The sequence below is a fragment of the Cotesia typhae genome, unplaced genomic scaffold, assembly GCF_013202065.1.
Source record: "Cotesia typhae breed Kobodo isofemale line unplaced genomic scaffold, CoteBio_Ctyphae contig_37, whole genome shotgun sequence".
NCBI classification, from domain to species: domain Eukaryota; kingdom Metazoa; phylum Arthropoda; class Insecta; order Hymenoptera; family Braconidae; genus Cotesia; species Cotesia typhae.
In genome coordinates, this window is record NW_027423745.1 from 704,693 (window position 1) to 730,955 (window position 26,263).

Genomic DNA, 26,263 nt, shown 5'->3' on the forward strand with positions numbered 1-26,263 from the left:
ACAAAATATCGTCGACTGTCAGTCTTAATGAATTATTTGTTTTGACCACATCGTAATGGATAATTATTCTAATGCGGATTACGTCGAGATGCTCATCCTTTACGGTGAGTGCCAACGCAACGCTCGTTTGACCTGTCGCGTGTACCGCGAGCGATTCCCCGATCGACAACGTTTCCCGACACACGGCCTAATAACTCGGCTAGTAAATAGAGCTCGTGAATCGGGATATGTTGGGTTGAACCGCATCGAGCGTGCTGGTCGTCCTCGAGACGTTCGAACGGTTCAACTCGAGGAGCGAGTCATCGATGCTGTTCACGCTGAGCCAGGGACAAGCACGCGGAGGCTTGAAAGGCGTTTGCATGTTTCTCGTACGATGATTAATAAAATTACTCGTACGGAGAAACTGCATCCCTACCACAAACAACAAGTCCAAGATCTCGAGGGCGGAGATCGAGAGTTGTGGTTGCATTTTTGCCAAATGATGATTCGGAAAGATGAAGACGATCCGGATTTTCTTCGGAATATGTTGTGGACTGATGAATCACTGTTCACTCGTGAAGGGTGCTTCAATCAGCACAATGTACACCATTATTCCGAAGAAAATCCGCGGTTAACAGTCGCCCGAAACTTCCAAAATAAATGGAAAATTAATATGTGGGGTGGAATTATCGGAGATCACGTGCTACTGTTTCTTCTTCCCGATGTAATGAACGTAAGTCAAGCAATAATATTCTTATCAAAATTTCTGGATCGTAGTGTTAGAACATGATGTACTTAGTGTGTAATCAATTTAATGTAGTATAAATAATCAAGTTCTCTATTTAGAACATTTCGATTACTTTCATTTTGCATTCAAGTTCGGGACATTATTTTTTTTACTGGAAATTTTCATTTCATAAACTCTAAATTTATGGTAATATTATTTATTTCACAGAGTGACCAATATTTGACATTCCTAAGAGAGGACCTACCGAATCTCCTTCAGGAAGCTGGTGAGGATCCCGAGTGGTTCCAGCACGACGGAGCACCATGTCACTATGGCGCGCAAGTCAGCGACTTTCTCAATCAGAGATTTCCGCAACGCTGGCTCGGCAGGAACGGTCCGGAGAGATGGCCCCAAGATCACCGGATTTAACGCCCCTCGATTTCTATTTGTGGGGTCATTTCAAAGGCGTAGTCTACGCTGACGAACCCGAAGATCAAATGGTGACCATGGCAAGAATTATGGCCGCACAGACGACAGTAACCGCCGAGATGCTGGAGGAAGTCCGTCGCAATTTTATTAAGCGTTGCCGACTATGCATCCAACAAAACGGCGGTATCTTTGAACACTTGTTGAAATGAGCTCACTGAACCGGAATCGACCGGAACAAAAATAATGAAATTAATAAATAAATAAATAAATTTCTTAGTACCTGAATATCTACCTCGATATTCACGTGACTGTAAATAAACTTAAAACAATTTTTTTACACCTCAAAACAAGCATTTCAAGTAATTTATAAAAATAATTCTTAGTACATTCGCGAATTTTCAGTCTTTAGTGTTGTTTAACGACATCATCTGGAGCAGTTGAAGATTCAAGATCCTTTTCTACGTCTAGGAGATCGTGTGTAGATTTTTTGTAGGTTCAAACCCATGAAGCACAAAAAACTCCTTCATAAGCATTGGAATTCAGGATTTGTCAGGAATGAAACTGACATTACCGCAGTCTAAATAAAATTGAGAGGAAGTACATAGAAAGATTCTCAATATTAACCCTTTTAATAAAAAAAAAAAAATTAAATTGGAAAACTACGCCATAGAATCTGAGGTTCAACTCCATCAACTCGCAAGCTTAGAAAATTTCAGAAATTGAAATGTAATATCTCAATGTGAACGCGAAATAAATTTAAGAAACTTGATGTCATTTTGTAATCATCCCTTATAAATTGAAAAAAAATTAAAGATCCCGAATCTACCCCATAGACACCGTCATGCACCCTCATGAAGCCGCGATTTCGCGATTTTTCGTCAATTTAATTTGAAATTCTCGGTGTCCACTCAAAATAAGACGAATAACTTATCCTACTATCGAATTTGGCCTTTGTCAAGAAATGAAAACATCAAATTTTAAATTCCACCTCATCGACACCAAGTTACAGTCCCATAAAAAGCGTTGTTTGACTTAATTGATAGAAAATCGACTGTTAAAAATTTAAATTTCGGTATCCGATGGATATTAAGGAAGAAAACTGAAAATCATAGACTGCACGCTACAGAAGACTTTCGGACCCACAATTGATCGATTTACCCCATAGACACCGAGTAACAGCCCCCTAAAAGGCGTTTTACGTCTAAATTGAAAGCAATTAAACATTTAAAAATTGAATTCTCGTCGTCCACTGGGGATTAAGGAAGAACACTTGTAAAAATCATAGAGTACACCCTACAGATCATTTTCGGACTCCTAATCGAAAAATCAACGCTATGGACACCGAGCACTAGCCCCATAAATGACGTTGTTTGACTTAATTGACAGAAACTCGACTGTTCAAAATTCAATTCTTGGTGCCCACTAGAGATAAAAGACGAAAACTCATGGAAATCATAGAGTACACCCTACAGAAGATTGTTAGACCCATAATTGATCGATTTACCCCATAGACACCGAGTAACAGCCCCATAAAAGGCGTTTTTCGTCTAAATTGACAGCAATTTGAATTTTAAAAAATCATTCCTCGGTGTCCAATGCAGATTCAGGAAGAAAACTTGTTTAAATCATAGAGTAGATCATAAATAAAATTTGAATACTCCTATTCGATCAATCAACCCCATGGATACCGAGTACAAGCCCCATAAAAAGCTTTTTTTGATGAAATTGAAAGAAAATCGACTGTTCAAAATTCACATCTCGGTGTCCACAGGAGATTACGGACTAAAACTTATTGAAATCAGAAAGTAGAACCTACAAAAGATTTTAAGAACCCTACTCGATCAATCAACCCAATAAACACCGAGTAACAGCCCCAAAAACGGTGTTTCTCGACTAAATTGACACAAATTCGACTGTTAAAAATTTAATTTTCGGTGTCCAGTGGAGATTAAGTAAGAAAACTTATAAAAATCATAAAGTCGACCCCACACAAAATTGGCAGACTCCTAATCGATCAATCAACCTCATGGACACCGAGAAACAGCCGCATAAAAGGATTTTTTCGTCTAAATTGACAGTAATTTGACGTTTCAAAAATCATTCCGCGGTGTCCACTAAAGATTAAGGAAGAAAACTCATAAAAATCATAGAGTACACCCTACTGAAGATTTTAAGACCCAGAATTGATAGATTCACCGCATGGACACCGAGTAACAGCCTCATAAAAGGATTTTTCCGTCTAAATTGACAAGCATTTGAACATTTAAAAATTCAATTCTCAGTGTCCACTGGAGATTAAGGAATAACACTCGTAAAAATCATAAGGTACACCCTACAGGAGATTTTTCGAGTCGTAATCGATTAATCAACCCCATGGACACCGAGTAACAGCCTCATAAAAGGTGTTGTTTTTCGTCTAAATTGACAGCAATTTGACTTTTAAAAAATCATTCCTCAGTGTCCACTGGCTATTAAGAATGAAAACTTGTTAAAATCATAGAGTACACCCTACAGAAAATTTGAAGATTCCTATTCGATCAATCAACCCCATGGACACCGAGCACTAGCCCTATAAAAGGCTTTTTTTGATGAAATTGAAAGAAAATCGACTGTTCAAAATTCACATCTCGGTGTCCACAGGAGATTAAGGACTAAAACTTATTGAAATCAGAAAGTAGAACCTACAAAAGATTTTAAGAACCCTACTCGATCAATCAACCCAATAAACACCGAGTAACAGCCCCAAAAACGGTGTTTCTCGACTAAATTGACACAAATTCGACTGTTAAAAATTTAATTTTCGGTGTCCAGTGGAGATTAAGTAAGAAAACTTATAAAAATCATAGAGTACACCCTACAGAAGATTTTAAGACCTATAATTGATAGATTCACCCCATAGACACCGAGTAACTGCTCCCTAAAAGGTGTTTTCCGTCTAAATTGACAGCAATTTGACTTTTAAAAAATCATTCCTCGGTGTCCACGGGAGATTAAGGAAGAAAACTCTTTGGTATCATAAATAAGACCTTACAAAAGAGTTTTAAACTCCTAATCGATCAATCAACCCCATAGACACCGAGTAACAGCCCCAAACACGGCGTTTCTCAACTAAATTGCCACAAATTCGACTGTTAAAATTTAATTCGCGGTGTCCACTAGAGATTAAGGAAGAAAACTTATAGAAATCATAGAAAACACTTTTCAGAATATTTCTAGATTCATAATCAATCGATTCACCCTATGTACAGCGAGATACACCCCCACAAAGCCGCGATTTGTCGGCTATTCATGAATTTATTTTGAAATCCTCGGTGTCAACTTGAAATAAATCAAAGAAAATAATTTAACTATTCGATTTAACCTTAGTTATTAATTAAATTATCAAAATTTGAGAATTCACCCCATAGACACCGAGATACGGCCCCATAAAACCGGGATTGCTCGATTTTTTTTTTATTGTTATTGAAATTCTCGGTGTCCACTCAAAATAAGTCAAAGAAAATTATTGTACTTTTTGATGTTATCTTTGTTATGAAATAAAAAATCGAAATTTTAGGAACCACCCCATAGTCACCGAGATACACTCCCATACACTCGCGATTTGTCGATTTTTATTTGACGTAAATTGAAATTCTCGGTGTCCACTTAAAATAACAGAATTACAATAATCTTCCTATCTAATGTAACCTTGGTCATACACAAAGATATCAAAATTATGGAATCCACCCTATAAACACCGAGATACACCCCCATAAACTGGCGATAAGTCGATGTTTAATTTACTTTCAATGAAATTCTCGGTGTCCACTGAAAATAACAAACAGAAAATTATCCGTCTATTCAATTTAACGTCAGTCATACATAAAAATATCAAAATTATGGAGTCCACCCCATAGACACTGAGATGCGCCCCCATAAAGCCGCGATTTGTCAATTTTTCATTTATTTAATTTGAAATTTTCGGTATCCACTGCAAATAAGCCAAAGAAAACTATCCCACTTTCCAGTTCAATCTTCGTCATGAATTAAAAAAAGAAAATTTCGGAATCCACCCTATAAACATCAGGAGACAACCCTATAAAGCCGCGATTTTTCGATTTTCCATTGATTTAAATGGAAATTCTCGGTGTCCACTGAATATAACTTAAAAAAAATTATCGTACTTTTCAATGTAACCTTTGTAAAGAATTGAAAAATCAAAATTTAAGAATCCACCTCATAGACACTGAGATACACCCCCATAAATCTGCGATTTCTCCATTATTTGTGAAGTTAAGTTGAAATTTTCGGTGTCCACTCAAAATAAGTCAAAGAAAATTATTGTACTTTTTGATGTTATCTTTGTTATGAAATAAAAAATCGAAATTTTAGGAACCACCCCATAGTCACCGAGATACACTCCCATACACTCGCGATTTGTCGATTTTTATTTGACGTAAATTGAAATTCTCGGTGTCCACTTAAAATAACAGAATTACAATAATCTTCCTATCTAATGTAACCTTGGTCATACACAAAGATATCAAAATTATGGAATCCACCCTATAAACACCGAGATACACCCCCATAAACTGGCGATAAGTCGATGTTTAATTTACTTTCAATGAAATTCTCGGTGTCCACTGAAAATAACAAACAGAAAATTATCCGTCTATTCAATTTAACGTCAGTCATACATAAAAATATCAAAATTATGGAGTCCACCCCATAGACACTGAGATGCGCCCCCATAAAGCCGCGATTTGTCAATTTTTCATTTATTTAATTTGAAATTTTCGGTATCCACTGCAAATAAGCCAAAGAAAACTATCCCACTTTCCAGTTCAATCTTCGTCATGAATTAAAAAAGAAAATTTCGGAATCCACCCTATAAACATCAGGAGACAACCCTATAAAGCCGCGATTTTTCGATTTTCCATTGATTTAAATGGAAATTCTCGGTGTCCACTGAATATAACTTAAAAAAATTATTATCGTACTTTTCAATGTAACCTTTGTAAAGAATTGAAAAATCAAAATTTAAGAATCCACCTCATAGACACTGAGATACACCCCCATAAATCTGCGATTTCTCCATTATTTGTGAAGTTAAGTTGAAATTTTCGGTGTCCACTCAAAATAAGTCAAAGAAAATTATTGTACTTTTTGATGTTATCTTTGTTATGAAATAAAAATCGAAATTTTAGGAACCACCCCATAGTCACCGAGATACACTCCCATACACTCGCGATTTGTCGATTTTTATTTGACGTAAATTGAAATTCTCGGTGTCCACTTAAAATAACAGAATTACAATAATCTTCCTATCTAATGTAACCTTGGTCATACACAAAGATATCAAAATTATGGAATCCACCCTATAAACACCGAGATACACCCCCATAAACTGGCGATAAGTCGATGTTTAATTTACTTTCAATGAAATTCTCGGTGTCCACTGAAAATAACAAAAAGAAAATTATCCGTCTATTCAATTTAACGTCAGTCATACATAAAAATATCAAAATTATGGAGTCCACCCCATAGACACTGAGATGCGCCCCCATAAAGCCGAGATTTGTCAATTTTTCATTTATTTAATTTGAAATTTTCGGTATCCACTGAAAATAAGCCAAAGAAAACTATCCCACTTTCCAGTTCAATCTTCGTCATGAATTAAAAAAAGAAAATTTCGGAATCCACCCTATGAACATCAGGAGACAACCCTATAAAGCCGCGATTTTTCGATTTTCCATTGATTTAAATGGAAATTCTCGGTGTCCATTGAAAATAACTTAAAAAAAATTATCGTACTTTCCAATGTAACCTATGTAAAGAATTGAAAAATCAAAATTTAAGAATCCACCTCAGAGACACTGAGATACACCCCCATAAATCTGCGATTTCTCCATTATTTGTGAAGTTAAGTTGAAATTCTCGGTGTCAACTCGGCATAACTCAAAGAAAATTATCTTTCTTTCCAGTTTAACCTGTTTTATGAATTAAAAAATCAAAATTTTGGAATCCACCCCATAAACACCGAGAGGCAACCCCACAATGCCACAATTGTTCCATTTTTTATTGATTTAAATTGAAATTCTCGGTGTCTACTCAAAATAAGTAAAAGAAAATTATTGTACTTTTTAATGTTATCTCTGTTATAAAATAATAAATCAAAATTTTAGAATCCACCCCACAGACACCGAGATACATCCCCATACAGTCGCTATTTGTCGATTTTTAATTGACTCAAATTGAAATTCTCGGTGTCCACTTAAAATAAAGAGCATAAACTCATTCCACTTTCCAATTTACTCTTTTTAATAAATGAAAATATCAAAATTCAAGAATTCACCCCATAGACCCCAAGATACGCCTCCATAAAGCCGCGATTTATCGATTTTTTGTGGATTGATATCGAAATTTTCGGTGTCATATGAAAATTTGAATTTTAATTATTGAAAAATCGCGAATTGTTGGCTTTATTTGGATGTTTGTTACTGTCTATGCGGTGCATTTTCAAGAGTTAAGTTTTTTTATGTTTTTACGGGTGTAATTTAAAAGTACAATAGGTTTCTCTTGTTGTTGTTAAATGGACACCAAGAATTTCAATTTCAATTACTAACAAATCACAAATTAGCGGATTTATGGGGTCCTATCTCGCCGTTAATGGGGTGTTTTTTCAAATCTTATTTTTTTGCTTACAAGAGTATATCTGAAAATGAGTTTTCATACTTTTCATATATTTTCAACGGACACCGAGAAGTAGCATTTTAATTACTAAAAAATCAGAAATTTTCAGCTTAATGGGATCATAATTCGGAGTTTGCGGGGTGGTTTTTTAAATAATAATTTTTTTCGATACACAGGAGTTTAATCGATAAGTACAAAAGGTTTCTTTTGTTGATTTTCAATGGGCACCAATAATTTGAATTTTAATTTCTAAGCAATCCCGATTTTTGTGCGTTATCAAGTCATATTTCGGTATCTATGGGGTGTTTTTACAATTTTTAAATTTGTCTGATGGTCAAAAGTACCACTGATAATTTTGATTGGTATTTTTTTCTATTTCGAATGCACTGTGAATATTTTAATTTTTATGTTAAATAATCCCGAAATACTCGGCTTTATTAGGCTGTATCTTAGTGTCTATGGGGTGGTTTTTGTAATTTTTAATTTTTTTCTGATTGTTATGGGTATAGTTAACTATTAGTCCTAGATTTTTATTTGAAATTTTGAGTAGTCGTCGAAAATTTCTATTTTAATTATTGAAATATCGCACAATTTTTGGCTTTATGGGACTGTATCTCCCTGTCTGTGTGGGTAGTAGTTTTTATTTTTAAAAATTTGCTTCACCTACTGTAGTGTCACTGATTATTTTTATTGCTTTTTTTTTTTTCACTTCAAGTGCACTCTGATCATTTGAATTTCATTATTAAATAATCGCGAATTTTCGGCTTTACGGGGCTGTTTCTCCCTGTCTATGGGGTAGTTTTTATTTTTTTCAATTTTTTTGGTCTACAGTAGTGTCACTGATTATTTTTATTGCTTTTTTTTTTCACTTCAAGTGCACACTGATCATTTGAATTTCATCATTAAAATAATCGCAAATTTTTGGCTTTATGGGGCTGTATCTCAGCGTGTATGGGGTACTTTTATAACTTTTCTTTTTTTTTTTTAATTACAGGGGTATCATTGAATATGACTGTTGGCTTTTTTTTTTTTCATTTTTCGGTGACACCGAAAATTTGAGTTTTAATTATCAAAAAATCGCACATTTTTTATTTTATGGGGCTGTCTATGGGATGATTTTTCTAATATTAATTTTTTTATTTACAGGAGTATCATTGATCATTATTATTGCATGCGGGCTAGGGTGATTCAAAAAAAAAAAGAATATTTTTTTTTCGTTTGGTACTCTGAAAAATAGGTTCCTAGACACCTCTAAGAAAGCCTCTCCAAGCATGAGTTCTTAATTGTAACGGGAAGGTCCTCCTTCTTACAGTTTTCTATTTTTTCTTATTATCAGATAGAAAAATTTATATCTCGCTTCCAACTACTTGAAAAAATATCTTGTTCCTTAGATTTTGTAGGAAATTGAATGCTCTACAAAAAGGTCTCTTACGATTTTTTCGTAAACCCAACCGTTTAAAAGATATTAACGGTTAAAGTTTGATTATTTTTGGGAAAATTTTTTATTTCTTATGAATTTTATAACTCAATGAAAAAAATCATTATGAATGATGAAACTCATAGTTTTGTAGGAAATTTACTGCTCTATAAAAATGGTCTCTTATGATTTTTCGATCAAGTTGAGCGTTTACGAGATATTCATCGTCAAACATCAATGCATATCAATTTTTCTAGTTTTTGATCAATAATTCGAAAAATTTCAATTTATTCTGTGAGTTTCAAGGACGTTTAGACAAATTTGAGTTTTTATTATAAAAGCAACTCCTATATAGATGTTTTCTGTTCAAAAATTCATTTGAAAGTTTTTATTCTAATAATATTTTTTTAATTTTATCTTTAATAATTTAAAATCTTAATCGCGTTGTCATTTATTATTATGAAATTTGTTCAGTGCGTATTTTTAAATTGTTTTTCACAAAACATACATAAAATTTTCGTTCGAGGGGATTTTTGTTTTGAATTCCATTTCTTCTTCTGTTTGTCTTCTGAAACTAACGCCATCTATGTTTTTACTCTCAACTATCTTCAGTATCTACCCATTTAATACCGTATTTTCAGTGTTCCTAAAACTGATCATCTTGAATACGTAATAAAATAATTCATTTAAAATAAGTCTTATAATCATCACATAAATTTATTTATCATCAATTAACCTACAATGAATAAAGAAATACGTTTTATCGGAATACCTCTACAAAGAATTTCGGAACGTAAGTTACCAAAAGTGAAAGAGGTTATGCGTGTGTTTTTCTACCAACTTAAAATTTTAAAGTATTCAATCAAACAAAGTGCTAAAAATTCAGTTGACCAAGTTATTGAACTGTGGAGAAAAATCAGATTCCAACTAGTGGAGCTCCTAATGCAGTCAAAAAATTTCTTCGCTATCACAGTCAATGGTTAAAATTACAAAAAAATTTCGATAAAAAGAATTCAGCGCAAAACCAAAAGGAAATGAAATTTCAGACTGATCTTGAACAATTATTCGATATTGTGAGCGAAAAATCCTTAAAAGTGCTTGATGATAATATTAGAAAGTTGTATTTGGATCAAAAATTCGGTACCCATAAAGAGATTCTTTCTAATAATGTACCTGTATCAAACTTAACCACGACTATGATGGGAATAGATGAGAGTAATAAGTATCTGAGATATTTAATTATTATAAAGTCAGGTAGTAGTGTAACTTTTCATAGATGACTAGATGACATTTGACTAGACAATTTTTGGAGTCCTTTCTTAATTATTTGTCATCAAAATGAATAAATTCTATACATTTTCTTCGTTTAATTTATAAAACAGATCTTATTCCAGACTTAGATTAACCGTCTACCAGTCATGCGATTGTTCCAAGTGAAAAATCAGAGTCGTTCTCTACGTATACATTAAGTGGAGTTACAAATTTTGGATCTGATTCAGAGTATGAACCTCCAATTCCGACAAAACGAGCAAAACTTGATGTCTTAACTCCTGAAGTCATTTTTGGACTCGACCGAGCTAATGTCAGCAGTAGAAATGCGATGTTTATTATTGCTCCGGTTTTACTAGCAGTAGGTATTAAAATTGAAGATACAACGCTCAGTTATAGTTCAATTCAACGAGCTCGTATGCTTCAAAGAGAAGACATTGCTAAAGGACTTAATGACAACTTTAAGACACACGATAAATACGTTGTGCATTGGGACGGAAAAATGCTGAATGACCTTGTTGGATCAAAATCTGTGGAACGGCTACCAGTTATTTTAACTGCATTTGGTACCGAACAATTACTTGGGGTTCCAAAAATGAATTCTGGGACGGCAGACAATCAAACATTAGCCATTTTATCGACATTGAGTGAATGGGGTATTACTAATTATGTTAAGGCGATGTGTTTTGACACGACGGCAGTTAATACAGGTAACTTATCAATGATAATTTAATCTAAAAAATATTTAATTATTAACGTTCTAGTTTAATTTTTATTGCTTACTGAATTTCACTTTTGAAATTATTGAGAATTATTTACTCATTTGGATTTTAAATATAATCTACAATTTGTTGAAAATATTAAATTTAACGATAGTTATCTATTTTCTTTATACAGGAATTCATAACGGTACATGTAAGGCAATTGAAAAGACTTTGGGAAGAGAGTTAATCTGGTTACCATGTCGTCACCACATTTTTGAGATCATATTGAGAAGTGCATTTGAAGTATATTGGCCTGTGTCATCTGGGCCAAACGTACCAATGTTCGGAAGATTTAAAAAATCATGGGATGAAATAAATAAAACTAATTATAAATCTGGAATTGAAGATACTGTTGTTGCTGATATCATTTTGGATAAAAAAATGAAATATCTAGTTTAATTGCACAATCCTTACAGGTATGATTTAACTGCGATTTTAAGAAAAAAATTTTCTTGTTTCTGACAAATTTTTAATTGTTTTTGATAGTTACTACAACCCCGAGATGACTATAAAGAATTGTTGGAATTGTCGTTGATTTTCCTTGGAGAAATGCCTCAAGAAGAAATTTTTTCAAACGTCCTGGTGCAATTCATCATGCTAGGTGGATGGCGAAGGCAATTTACAGTTTAAAAATGTTTCTATTCAGAAATGAATTTAAACTTTCTAATAAAGAATTGGATGGTCTTCGGCAAATTTGTATATTTATAGTTACACTGTATTTAAAAGCTTGGTTTTCATCAATTTCTGCAACAACTGCTGCTAATCATGACTTGCAGTTTTTGAAAAATTTATTCGAGTACAAAAATATCAATTCATTGATTTCTTCAGCAACTTGTGAAAAAATGATTTTGCATTTATGGTATTTAAGTGATGAACTTGCCATTTTATCATTATTTGACGATACCGTTTCATTGGAAGTAAAAAAATATTGTTGGAGCTGTTAATACTCGTAACGGTACAGATTCTAAAGCTAAAAATTTATAATTGATAAAAACGATTTGAATTCATTAACGCAAAAAGTCTGAGTGACTTTGTTTCTAAAAAGTCTTTAAATCTCTTTAAAATCTTTGATTTACCATATGACTTCCTTGATAAAGATATTGAATCGTGGCCTACTAATGACAGTTACATTGAAAATAAAGAATACTTTAACCAATTGAAAGTTGTTAATGATTCAGCAGAACGAGCTGTTGCATTAGTTAGTGAGTATAATCAATGCTTGACAAAAATGAAGAGCAATTCCAATACTTATTGCAAATTATCAAAGAACATCGAAAAAACTATCCAAACTGCAATAGAGGAAATTATTTACAGTAAAAGTGTACCGTTATGTTGAAAATATTGAAAATTATATGGCAGTTGATAATTAAATAAATAAATTCTTCGATAAAAAAGTGAAACACATGTGAAACACATTAAATTGAATTATATATTTAAAAAATGCACTAATTTTTTGTTTTAATGTAATCAAACATGTCCAAGACTAAAAAAACTAATTAAAAAAATAGTTCATAACATATTTCTATTCATAGAAACTCAAATTTGTCTAAATTTCCTTGAAACTCACAGAATAAATTGAAATTTTTCGAATTATTGATCAAAAACTAGAAAAATTGATATGCATTGATGTTTGACGATGAATATCTCGTAAACGCTCAACTTGATCGAAAAATCATAAGAGACCATTTTTATAGAGCAGTAAATTTCCTACAAAACTATGAGTTTCATCATTCATAATGATTTTTTTCATTGAGTTATAAAATTCATAAGAAATAAAAAATTTTCCCAAAAATAATCAAACTTTAACCGTTAATATCTTTTAAACGGTTGGGTTTACGAAAAAATCGTAAGAGACCTTTTTGTAGAGCATTCAATTTCCTACAAAATCTAAGGAACAAGATATTTTTTCAAGTAGTTGGAAGCGAGATATAAATTTTTCTATCTGATAATAAGAAAAAATAGAAAACTGTAAGAAGGAGGACCTTCCCGTTACAATTAAGAACTCATGCTTGGAGAGGCTTTCTTAGAGGTGTCTAGGAACCTATTTTTCAGAGTACCAAACGAAAAAAAAAATATTCTTTTTTTTTGAATCACCCTAATGCGGGCATCCCGCTATAACTGAGCAATGATATCACACGTGTGCAAGCGAGCGCGCACTCATTGCCTGTCGCGCTTCCACTCGCTCGCTCTTGCGCCTACCGTTCTGCCGCTAAACCGTGCTCCTCATTGGTCTATTTTCATAAATTTGTAGTAATTTTTCTATGGGTCTGATCGAAAAATGGTAAAGGACTTTTCTATTCAGAATCCAATTTTCTACCACACCCTGTCCGGTGGCTCACGACTTCTGAGACACCCTGATATATATATATATATATATATATATATATATATATATATATATATATATATATATATATATATATATATTAGCGACCCAGCCACGCGTTGCTGTGGCTGAGTGATCTAGAAAACGTGCACAACACAGAAAATTTGAATTAAAATGTACCGCCAACTATGATATTCTTATGTCAGGCAGTACTACAGTTAACTGTAAGGCTTCATCTGTTTCAGACTTATGAAACTTACAATTAATAACAATAATCAACATAAGTAATCATTTTACTGTTAATTAATAAATATTGCGTCCATGAATCGAAATGAAAACTATCCTATCTCTCAAGTGGGAACAAAACACACATTTAAATGAAAAAACATCTAAAATTGGTTGAGTAGTTTAGGAGACCATCGCGGACAAACATCGTGACAGGAGATTTATATATATTAAGATATACAATATAACGCAGTTTGTCACGACGACAGCGTCACCAATTTACAACGGATCTTTACCAAACTCTACATACTTATTCTACAGGTAGATACCGAAGTTAAGTTCGGAGATGAGCTTAATCGGTCAAGTAATTTAAAAATGCCAGGATTTCAAAATTTTCAAAATCATAAAAATTCATTTCTGCACTTTTTTATTCGAATAACTTTTGAATGGAATAACTTATTGTATCCTCTTTAAACTGCATTTGAAAGTGCTTTTCATAAGCTTTAATTTGAGTACCAAATCATATGTGTAAGTCTTGAAATTAAGTTCTATTCCGCTATGCCAAATATGAAATTTGCTGTTGCACTCGTTTTAATAGATTTCATCGAAAATTAACGATTCCAACGAATTAAGGATTGTAGTTTTGATTAATAAGTGATAAAATAAAATTTACTTCCATTGTGGCTGGTGAATGGCCTTTATCTATTAAGATCTATTACTATTATAGGGGACTTTTTTTGTAATATTTTTTATAACATAAAAGTACATTTTATTGATTTCGAAATTAATCTTTAAATACTTATAGAAATTCATTTTTCCATTTCCACAAAAGCAGCACAAACTAGAACGTATCAGTGTTTCCCATAGTATGTAAACCTCTGATAACTTTTGAGCTCGAAACTTGATAGTGCTAAAAACTACATAAAAATTATTTTTTTGAGCCTTTCGAGTTCAAAAACGTAATGAGCCCAATTTGGAGCGCTTAGTTACGAAAGTAGCGAGAGGTTGCCGGGATGGCCTTCAGGGTCAACCGTTTTCCGAATTTTTAACTTCCCACTAAAAAAATTGAAAATTTTCAAAAATCGGGAAGTTATTGGTTTCACCCCGTTTTTCGAAAATCGAGTTCTCACCAGATCTTGACGTTTTGAGGTCCAAGGAAGCTTCCCTGACTATTCCCGCGATGATGTCAGTGTGTGTGTGTGTGTGTGTGTGTGTGTGTGTGTGTGTGTGTGACTCTTTTATAACTTTAGAACGGCTTGACCGATTTCATCGCGGTTGGTGCCATTCGAAAGGGATTGACCAAACTTAGATTTCCTGAAAATTTAAACCGATTCGGACCAGTAGATTTTGAGAAATTGTAAAAAAATTACAAAAAAAATTTTTTGAATAGTGTTTTTTTTGGAATAACTTTTAAATGGCTTTACCGATCAATTCCAAAAACTGATCAGCTTTTAAGATAGAAAAACTGCGTCGATCGCCGCCAATCCGTCAAAATCGGTTGATTCCTTCGTGAGTTATCATGAACGAAAGAAAACCGAAAAAGTGTTTTTTCAGGATTACTCTGAAATTTTTGGTTCTATCAATTCAAGCCTGAAAATTACTTACGAAATTGATAAAACTGCGTCCAATGCCGCCAACCGCATGAAAATCGGTTGATCCATTCAAAAGTTATTGCGATTTGAAAATTCTAAAAATAGTGATTTATTAAACTCCTATCAAACTTTTGAGCTCGGAGAGCTCAAAACTACACGAAAATTAGATTTTTGAGCTCGAAGAGCTCAAAAACATAATAAGTGCAATATCGAGCGATTCATTACGAAAGTAGCAGGAAGTTGCACAGGTGGTCGTCAGGGTCAACCGTTTTCCTAATTTTTTTTTCCTTTTTTTGAAGATTTCTCAATATAGATCGGTCCGAATTTATCCAAACTGTATAAAAAATCTACGTTTGGCCAAGCCCTTTCGAATAGCACCAACCACGTTGAAATTGGTTTAGCCCTTCAAAAGTTATAAGCGGGTCAAACACACACACACACACACAGACACACACACACTTGGGGCAGAAGAGAAACTGCTGCCAGGTGCGTCTCTCCGTAGTGGATGGGAAACGCTCGCTGTACCTGGTACAGCGAGTAGGAGGACTCCTCCTACAGAGAGTAGGAGTCAAATAAAATACGCTCCCGTGGACAAAACTCCCCTATAAAGGATTGGTCATAACATCTGACCGAATGGAGCTGAAGAGAAAAACAGCCACCAGTCGCGTATCCTTGTGGATCGGAAAAAGCCGTACTGCTTAGCAGGTGGTAGGAGCCAAACAAAATAAGCTCCCGCGGCAAAAAACATAAACTTCCCTTCGAACTTGAACGGTCGGTCACAACACCTGGCCAATGGGTCACGTATGCAAGCGGAAAGGGTGACGCTACTCGAAAGAGATGTGCGATATGATCCTTATAGCGCGGTGTGCGCGATAACTCCCGGCATCAACGTGTCGCACCCCTGGGAGCAAAAGGAGGCTGATGATGGAAGAAGGTGCAAGGTCGAAACGGTTGACATTTCCCGCCTTAATGGCCGCAAGGTCTTATAGCAATGGCGGTAGCTATAGGAGTGATCACCCCTCTACCGCGTCCGGAGACGACCTCTTGCCTCGAGTGTTACTGAAGTTTATGGATAACACAAGAAATCAAGATAATCAAGAGAATGGAGGAGATGGGCCTCATGCCCAACAAGACGCACTGCTACTAAGTGCAAAGAAGAAGAGGACGGATGCGGTGGAACATTTAGTGAAGCTAATCATCGGACTGCAGGACTTTCTCCAAACCAAACAGAATGTCCACAAGGAAATAAAGTCGAAGTCGACAAACATCTGCAGTGCCCTGAGAAGGTTTAAAAATCCAGAAAAAGAATGGCAGGAGATTCAACAGCGACATAGTAATGTCGTGATGAAGACAAGTACAACAGCGATTTCATCTGCAAAAGCCGGCACGTTCGTCGAAGAGATGGGCACAGGTGGCGAGGGTGACGTAGAATCAGTCGTCGAAGACAGAGATGGAACTGGAACTGGTACTAGACCTGGGAAAAGGAAAGAGCGAAACTCTCCAGACCCAATGGCCAGCCGTACTAAGAAGAAGAAGGACATCAAGCCAAGCCCTCGGAAAAACGTGGCGACACAGAGCGTCAGAAAAAAGGAGGTTCCTGGGTGGCAGAAATCCCAATCCAAAAAGGACAAAAGGAAGCAGGCGAAGGAGAAGCTCCCAAAGCAACCTCCGAACACGCCCCGGCCAGAGCCTAAGAGAAAGAAACCGGGCAAGTGGATTAGACCAGATGCCCTCATTATCCGCCCATCTGAGACGGTAATGTACGCTGACATTTTGCGTCCGATAAAGCAGGACGTCCTGGATGAACAGGTCCGTACTACAGTGGATAAGATCCACAAATCGAAGTCTGGAAACCTGCTGATCACCCTGACGAGGAAGAGCATCGACAAAAACCAAGCCTTACAGCAGACAATTGCGGGCATCCTTAAAGAAGACGCCAAAGTGATCTGAAAAGGGCCACAGGAAGACATCCAGATTCGAGGTGGTGATGACTCACCGGAAACGTCAGCCAATGCCGTTGCCTACGTGTCCACAACTCCTGGAGAGGATAGTCTCTACGCTGTTTCCTCGACAACGTGAGTTTATCTATTCTTCTCTGCAGCTGAACCCCAGAGAAATTCCACCTGTCACTGAGGAAGAACTGATGGAGGCATGTAATCGTGTAGGGAATAATAAGGGGCCGGGATTTAATGGGAACTCAAGTATGCCTTAAAAACATCTATTAAGGCAGTGCCAACACTATTCCTAGAGACCTACAATTCATGTCTGAGGGAAGGGGTCTTTCCTAGAAAATGGACGCAACAGAGACTAGTCCTACTACCCAAAGGAAAAAAGCCACCAGAAGAGCCATCATATTACCGTCCACTCTGCATGCTGGATACTGCCGGCAAGATATTAGAGCATATAATTCACCAAAGGATAGAATCAGTAGTCGATCCACTCTTGGCTGACAACCAGTATGGTTTTTCTGAAAGGAAAGTCAACCCTGACGCAATCAATCTGGTTGTCAATACAGTTAAGGATGCAATCGCTGGAACTAGGTGGAAGCGTGGTACAAAAAAGTATTGTTTGGTGGCTGCGTTGGACATTAGAAATGCTTTTAATTCTGCCAACTGGGACTGCATTATGCGAGCCCTAGAAGTCAAAGAAGTACCAGGATACCTGTGTAGAATGGGAGCAAGCTACTTCACAAACAGGGTCCTCAAGTATGACACAAAAAGTGGTCCTAAGGAGTATGATATTACTGGAGGTGTACCACAAGGCTCAGTCCTAGGTCCTTTGCTATGGAACATCATGTACGATGGTCTCCTGAATATAACACTACCAAGAGAAGTCAAACTGGTAACTTATGCCGACGATGTAGCTGTTGTGATTGTCGCCAAACACCTAGAAGAGATAAATCTGGCTTTTGATATCACATTTAGCAGGATAAACCTATCGATGGAGATGATGAACTTGGAGCTAGCCAAGCACAAGACCGAAGCAGTGCTCATCACTAGCAGGAAGGTGATGGAAACGATAACACTTGAGGTCGGAGAACAGGAAATCACATCACAACCTTATATCCGATATTTGGGAGTGATGTTTGATGCCCGACTCAACTTTAAGCAGCAGGTGGAGCACGTCAGTGCCAAGGCGTCAGCAGTGGGAACAAGTCTAGCACGACTGATGTCGAACATCGGAGGGCCAAAGCAGAGCAGAAGGCTACTGTTATCATCTGTAGTCACATCGGTGCTTACATATGGTATATCTATTTGGACCTACGCTCTCGAGATGCAAGAATCATGGAGAAAGGCTGGACCAGTATACCGACGGTGTACCGAAGAGTCGCCAGCGCCTTCCGCACAATATTCGAGGAAGCAGTGTGCGTTATTTCCGGAACTCTGCCTCTCAGAGTCCTCGCTGAGGAAAGACAGAACCTTGATCATCGTAAAAGGTCAACTACACTAAGCGCTGAAGAGCTCAGAACTGAAGAACGGCAAAACAGCTTCGACCGATGGCAGCTCCAGTGGGACGCTGCAGAAAAAGGAAGATGGACGTATCGTCTCATACCGAGGATCGACGACTGGTTGAACCGGTGTCATGGAGAGGTTAACTACTACCTTACGCAGATGTTGTCAGGACACGGCTGCTTCCGAGCCTAACTTCACCGCTTTAAGCACGACGATTCTCCGGAGTGCCTATCCTGCCCAGATGTCACTGAAGACGTGGAGCACGTGATCTTTGGTGTCCTCGTTTTAACCAACAGCGCGATGAGTTAGAGAGGATCCTAAAAAAGAGAATTCAACCGGAGACAATAGTAAAAGAAATGCTGTCATCAGAAGCTGTCTGGAACGCCACGAGCACCTTTGCCACTGAAGTGCTTACAGAGTTGCGGTCCACTGAGAGAAAAAGAGCAGAAAACAGAAACTAGAAGGGAGATAGAAATAATATCTTAGCCACCAGAAGGAAGAGCGGGAGCTTATTCCTCCCCTCGCGAAGAAATGCCTTACGGCGGTACCATGGGGGATCAGAAGATAGAAGAGAAAGGTGTTTAGGGTTTAATGGGTATGGGCTAGTGTCAAAAAAGTCCTAAAAACAGTAGTATTATAGGATGATGTTAGACCGAGTCACCACATATCTAGGCGAAACATCTATGCAGAACACCTATGCAGTACATCTATAGAAAACATCTATGCCTGGAATGCGTAAAGAGCATTCCCCTCTCTTTCAACAACCCCCCCCCCCACACACACATACGGACCTCATCGCGAAAACGTTCAGGGAAGCTTCTTGTATTTTGTATGTTGTATTTTTTTGAAATAACTATTGAACGGCTTCACCGATCGATTCTAAAAGCTAATCAGCTTTTAAAAGAAAAAAACTACGTTGATCGCTGCCAGCTGGGTTAAAATCGGTTTATTCGTTCGTGACTTATCGTTGTCGAAAACAAAAAAAAAAGCGAAAAAATTGTTTTTTTCAGAATTACGTCGAAATTACCAGTTTGATCGATTCAAACTCGACTGTTTGTTATGAGACATTAAAAACTGCATTGAATGCGGCAAATTGTGTGAAAATCGGTCCATTCTTTCAACAGTTATTGTGGTTTGAAAATTCAAAAAATATTGTTCTAATGAACTTCTATCAAGCTTTTGAGTGCAATTTGATAAACGTAATTGGACGTAATGAGTTCTATTTTGAGCGCTCAAGTATGGAATTAGCGGGAAGTTTCAGGAATGGCCTTCTGGGTCAACCGTTTGCCTAATTTTTTAATTTTCAAATGACCCACGGATTGGGTTCCTTTTATATTTTCTGTTTTCATTTGGTATTTCTCTCGTTAGCAGCCAGCAAAAATCTTACATCATATTGACATTCGAATTTACTCGATGCCATACCCTTCATTCCACTTATATCTTGATGAAATAGTTATCCTTGTTATAATAGTTCCTCGTTATAACCTCGTCGAAGCAACCTAAATTTTCATCTACCCATCGCTACTACTTTACTTAGATAATGAAAAAAAAACAAGTATTACTCTAAATTTATGTAGTGAACTTAAAAATAGATAGAGTAGTGAGATTAAAAATAGATTTGATAATGCAAAGATTGAAATTGAGTAGGAAAGTGTATTTCACAATGTCTTCAGTGAAAATTCATCTAAATTAATACTTGATTCTTCGGACAGTATATCTAATTACGATATAATCACATATTGCATGATGTAGAAAAAAAGAAACAGTTTTTTTATTTACCTGAATAAAAAAGGAGTCCATTGTGTTGACGAGTCTTGAATTGTATTGAAATTGATTCATCAACATTAAAAAGTGGGTCTCCATTGCTTAAATCAATTTTCAAAAATTCTGTTCCTCTAAACGACGCTTCAACTTGGATTTTATCTGTGAAATTAATATCGTTTTTTACTAGTATTGTATGAGAAATTTAAGCTTACGAATTAATGTACTATACTGAATCAATACACTGTACAATAGGGTGTGCCAAAATTCAATTTCCGTGAAGAACCATTTAAAATTGGATTTTGAGTTCTGCTATTAGCAGGAGCTGTATGTAGGCATTTCTTAAGATATTTTGGGGTGAGACGATTTATTTGATTTTCACAGAATTTTTAATAGGAGATTTAGTTGGGCAGTTCCGGCCAAAATTCAAAATTTCAGCGGAAATGCCCAAACTAAATTGCTGTAGAAAAATTCTATGAAAATCGAATAAATCGTCCCACCCCAAAATATCTTCAGAAATACCCAAACACAGCTCCTGTTTAAAGCAGAATTCAAAATTCTAATTTTAAACGGTTCTTCATGGAAATTGAATTTTGGCATACTCTACTGTACAATGTTGCTGTTCTACGCGTCAAATATAAATTATACCAGCACACCAGCACCGGCAATTCGATTTTTTGTTACATACATATCCAAAGTTTTAATTTTTCTGATGCCACTTCACAGCAATTCAAAAATTTTAATCGGAGTGGAAATCACTGTTGTGACAATAATTATTAGCAAAGTTTTGAAAATTTTTCAATTGTTCAAGACCACCATCAGAAGTACAAGAAATTCTAGTTTCATCAATGAAAGAACAGTATTCTTCGAATGATGATTCTGTATGTAAAATTCTAGAAAGTTTGCGAAATTGACTGGAAACTTTCATTATCTATGTTCATAAACAAAAACAGAACCTGTTCAGTTATGTACTTCAATTTTTATAAGTTAAGAGAAAATTGTAATGTATTTTTAAGTTTACTCATGTTTTCTAAAATATTTCGACAGACTTTCATAAAGACGTCATAAAATTCGGAAATTTATGACAGTCCAACTCAAGTAATTGCCATTGTAAAATAATCCCTTTAATGACTGAGACTAACCTTCGACACAAACGGACAAAGTTTTACAACCCATCTGTTTATCAGATGTTTATCAGACTATTTTCCAACTTAGCAAACCTTCCCACGCTTCGCTTAAACAACCCTGCGTTAAATAAATAATACCCTTTCCAGGATCCTCTTATTTAACAATTCCCCAACCCTAGTTATTTTCCACCAACCAAAAGCTAAAATACGCTTCCCAAAATTGCACTCCTTGACTGAAGATAGTTTGACGAAAAATCGAATAAGACAGTTACCAAAAAACCTCTGACCAAGCTCACCGAGCATCTTATACCTGACATTTACCGACTTATGTATCTATTAAGTGAATGTAAAGGAATCGTCAGTAATCAATAAAACAAAAACATGAAACGAAATATTTGTGATCTTTTAATTAAAATCACAAAATTCTTGTCAAGTTAATACCATATTAATCTCCAAGAAAACAGAAACTAATTAACAATTACAAAATTTCACCAACTGTCTAAAATTCTTAAACATGCTGAAAAATGATAATTTAAAAAAAAATAGAAAAACTAATAATTCTGTAGTAGGGTGTTTCGAAAAAAATTTTTTATTTCTTCTTCTAACTCTTACCTTCTCGAATATTTCTATAAGATATAGATAAATCCTCATCAAACATGAGCCCTTTAGCTCAACGCTAAGAGGTCGCTATTTTTATTTTAGTTCCCCATTGAATTAAAATGGGGAAAATTATTTTTTGTAGTGTTACGTTCTGGAATTTTCCGAACTTCAAGAATTATTTCCAGGCCGGCCGCGTTAGCTGATCGATAGATCCCCGGTGGGCCGCACAGATAATGTCTCGTACTATGATTTTTATTTATAAGATTATTATTAATTATTACTGATAGGAACAGGGTGGAACAGCTAATAAGCGCTCGCTGCCATAGAAATATTAGGAAATCTGGTGGAACGCTAAGAAGTGTTCCCCCTATTAGAAGCAATTAGTCAAGATTAACATTGTAACATAAAAATTTAATGATTAGGAAAAGGTTAGATAGAAGCCGGTGGACGAGGTCCGAGCTCGAAGAGCTATTCCTGTCGACTGACTTAGTTAATTATTTAATTATATAAATGATCAGTGGCAGCCATTGTTGGGCTCAGGTTACATCATGGGAACGTCGTCGAGGCCCGGTCCCACGCTGACGTAGGTACATTAACGTTTCGCGGGCCGCGATGACTTCTTATCGTCTAAAATTTCCGTTGCCGCGTTGCCAATTCAGCAACGAAGCAACGAATCTCCTTTGGAATGTAATTCTGAGAAAATCATATAATAATTTTACAATAAATTATCGATTTATAGTTCAAATTTTTGCCAGAACGTCACAGTAGATTTCTTTACACATAATATACGCAATTTTTTACAAAATACCATTGAAAAATTTCTGAATTTTGAAATTTGAAGAAATAGCTTGAATTTTTTTTTTTTTAACAGTTATCAAAATTTTTACTTAAACTATTAGTAACTGTTGTATTTTTAAATTCCCGTTAAGAAAAATTGAAAATTTTTTAGAACTCTGCAAGTTTTTGGCTTTACCCCGTTTTGCGAAAATCGGATGTTACTTTCTCGTAAATTTTGAATTTATTTAAAATTTTATAAATTTATCTCAAAAATTAATGTTATGTCGTGGCTTACAACGACCGTTTTTCTTTTTTATAAATTTATTTGTAAATTACATTTTTTTTATATAATCTTATTTTATGGTTTCTTCGATTTTTATTTCAAAGCATAAAATTCGAGAAACATTAAACGAGGAAAATATTAAGTGTCTCGTCCGGTCTCTCTAAAAATTTTCCCGTCATTAGTCAGGTTCGAATGCTTTAAAAGATAAAAAAATCCTAAGTACACAGTAAGGGGAGTTTTGTTGCCTTAGTACTGTATAGCTTCACTGACGCTTGGGAAGGTTTTTAAAATTATTTTCTAAATAAGATAACCTTAGGAAAAGAATGTAACTTTAAAATTTTAAAAATAAAATAGTTATATAACAATTAATCATAAATAATAATAAATAATTAAGTAATAATAAATAAGTAAACAACAACAAATAGTTGAGTAATAATAAAAGATAAAATACTTTTAAAATAAAATATACAAAATAATTTTCAAATATCAATAAATAATTAAATAAATACCTTTCAAATAATAATTAATTAGATTAATTAAATTATAATAAATAATTACTAAAATAACTAACAATAGATAGTTTATTCGAATAATTATAAATGACTTAGTTAACATAAGAAAATGTGTATGTGTGTATTGTGGTGTGCATGTAAATGTGCTTACGTACACGCCGATGCATAGATGCACATGTAGTCTATAAGTTAGAGAGAGAGGGATAGCGTGCCCTCTGGGCCTGAAGAGAGGAGTTCAGGCGAACATCTTCGGAAAAGCCGAAGGAGAGGGTAGAATCCAAGGGAAATAGGCCGCTAATCGGTTACTGTTTTCCCCCAAATAGTAATTTTTCAAAACCCCAAATTCGAGGCCCTGAGATCCTCGCATGAACTCACTCTCTTCGTCCTCCAGAACTCGCCCAGTGCGGATCGCCAACTAACTTGTAAAATTCAGTGGTTGTTCACTTGAATTTGAAGTATAATTTAAAATAAAATCAGTGTTAATAGAATTTAAGGGGTTATACGCAGTTGCGAGGCTCAAAAATAAGGTTTTTTTACGATTTTTTTGTGGACACAGCTTTTATTTTCTAAGTACAAGTAATAGTAATTCAGAAAGAGTACACTTTGAAGAATATAAATTTGTATTACTCGTGTCAAAATATTGATGTGCACCGCCTCTGCAGATGATGTCCTGAACGACCTCCAAAAAAAGGCGCTCGGCGGTGAGCACGATTTTGTCGGTTTGGATTATCTGAAATAAAAAAAAAAAGGAGAATTCTTTTAAAGGATAGATAAATGCAGGTATTGAACGAAGGAATAAACAAAATTTTCATTTTTAACAAAATGGCGGCTATTTGAAAAAAATTTTTAGTTTTCGATGAAAATTTTCGCTTTAATTGTCCAAAAAAAATAGTAAAAAATTTTGTACATCTTATTCCTTCGTTCAATACCTGAAGAATGTATCTAAAAAGATTGTGTCAAAATTTCAGCCCGATTAGTTGAGCCATCTCTGAGAAATCTTGCTCACCGACTCTGAAATGACAGTTTTGAGATAAACGCGTCTAAAGTTTCAGAAGTAGTTTACACAGAGGTAAATTTGTTTTTTTTTAAACTTACATGGTATCATCGATTCCAGGGCCATAAGAGGGACCTTGTGCAGGATCCCTAGCTTCCAGTAAGTCCAGCTGGTGTTGTCGTCGAGCCATTCTTTCTTCGCGCGTGCTCCCTAGCGCTCTCGCGTTGGAGATCATCACACGCTCTGCGTCCTCTTTCTCAGCATAATTATGAGCTGAGGTGCCTAATGAAAGCCCTAATGTACTCATCATGTGTAACAATGATGTTGTACCTTCATTATATGTTGCAGCTGCAATGTAAGCCGCTATTTCAACAACTTTAGAGCCACATGGAACAATTTTCGGACTTATTTTCCAGATTAACTGATTGTAACTTTCATTGTTATTTTGTGTGAATCCACCTACACACCTTTCCAATAAATTTTCGTTGCTAAGGTTTTCATAAATTGGATATATAGCTTTGGCAACATCAGCTGGTAAAGCTGGATAATCATGGGTGTAAGAAGATAATGTATCTGTTGCTAGCGCTTGCTGCCAAGTACACCATGAACCTTCTCCACCTGGGCACATTTCGTGTTGAGGATTCTCATCGGTCGAACAATAGTGATAATAAGTTCCCCAAATTGCATTATACATACTGTTCACAGAATCACAATTTCTTCTTATTGCCAAACCGTAATAAACTGTCAGCTTATCTATTAGCTTAGCTGTGAGCTTACCTTTCCCAGAAAGTACTTTTTTATTAATTGTTTTTCCGTCTTTTTCTATTGATTCAGTCTTGTTTTTTACTAGGTCGCGGAGTCGTGAGCCCATCCTCTTTTGAACATGCCCAATACATTCTTTTTTAACAATTTCATAGTCATTATAAGCAGCAGCTTTCAGTAACCCAGAATATGTTTTTGAATCGCCATCACCTATACAGGGTGTCTCTGAAGTGGCGGGAGTAATTGTTGGGGTCGATAGAGAAAAAAATACTGAATCGAAAGTTCCTGAGCCAAAAATTTTTTTGGGCCATAGAATTTGAGTTATGAATTAAAAACGATAGCCAATCAGAAGCGCGCTATTCGAGAAATGAAAATGAGCGGGGAAGTAGAGGAGACGCGAGAGTGAGATGCTGCAATAGCAGCTTACTCGCTCACACAAAGCCGAGCATGAGAGGGGATTGTGACGCTATGAGCCGAGTACGTAAGTGTGAATGAGTGGATGTATGAGGTCGCAAGCGGACGGCTTAATGTATGAGTGTGTGTCCGTGTATCGCAGCATTATTGGAGGCGTTGTAACGCTGAATTAAAGCTAACC

General features: G+C 35.5%; 3 protein-coding genes across 3 annotated transcripts in view; 1 reads left to right on the forward strand and 2 right to left on the reverse strand.

The window, feature by feature from the left end:
• The window catches only part of LOC141526874 (neurexin 1-like), a 703,605-nt gene extending 682,847 nt beyond the window's left edge, over positions 1 to 20,758 (reverse strand). Inside the window, exon 1 of the mRNA XM_074242012.1 lies at positions 20,632 to 20,758. The gene's annotated coding sequence lies outside the window, so the exon portion shown is untranslated. The remainder of the gene's footprint in view (positions 1 to 20,631) is intronic.
• Positions 10,301 to 16,389, forward strand: LOC141526870 (uncharacterized). Its single transcript, XM_074242009.1, has 3 exons — positions 10,301 to 11,203; positions 11,391 to 11,448; positions 16,260 to 16,389. The coding sequence occupies exons 1-3, from the start codon at positions 10,825 to 10,827 to the stop codon at positions 16,387 to 16,389; spliced, it is 567 nt and encodes a 188-aa protein (XP_074098110.1). The 5' UTR covers positions 10,301 to 10,824.
• A 3,823-nt stretch (positions 20,759 to 24,581) lies between the features above and the next one.
• LOC141526876 (uncharacterized) lies at positions 24,582 to 25,801 on the reverse strand. Its single transcript, XM_074242013.1, has 2 exons — positions 25,008 to 25,801; positions 24,582 to 24,642 (listed from the first exon to the last, which is right to left on the reverse strand). The coding sequence occupies exons 1-2, from the start codon at positions 25,775 to 25,777 to the stop codon at positions 24,639 to 24,641; spliced, it is 774 nt and encodes a 257-aa protein (XP_074098114.1). The 5' UTR covers positions 25,778 to 25,801; the 3' UTR covers positions 24,582 to 24,638.
• Between the last annotated feature and the right edge of the window lie 462 nt (positions 25,802 to 26,263).

Coding starts and splice junctions, on each gene's coding strand:
- LOC141526870 (XM_074242009.1), top strand. CDS start 10,825: ATGTTTATTATTGCTCCGGTTTTACTAGCAGTAGGTATTAAAATTGAA. Junction 11,204..11,390: donor CACGACGGCAGTTAATACAG/GTAACTTATCAA, acceptor TTCTTTATACAG/GAATTCATAACGGTACATGT. Junction 11,449..16,259: donor TTGGGAAGAGAGTTAATCTG/GTTACCATGTCG, acceptor TGATCCTTATAG/CGCGGTGTGCGCGATAACTC.
- LOC141526876 (XM_074242013.1), bottom strand. CDS start 25,777: ATGGGCTCACGACTCCGCGACCTAGTAAAAAACAAGACTGAATCAATA.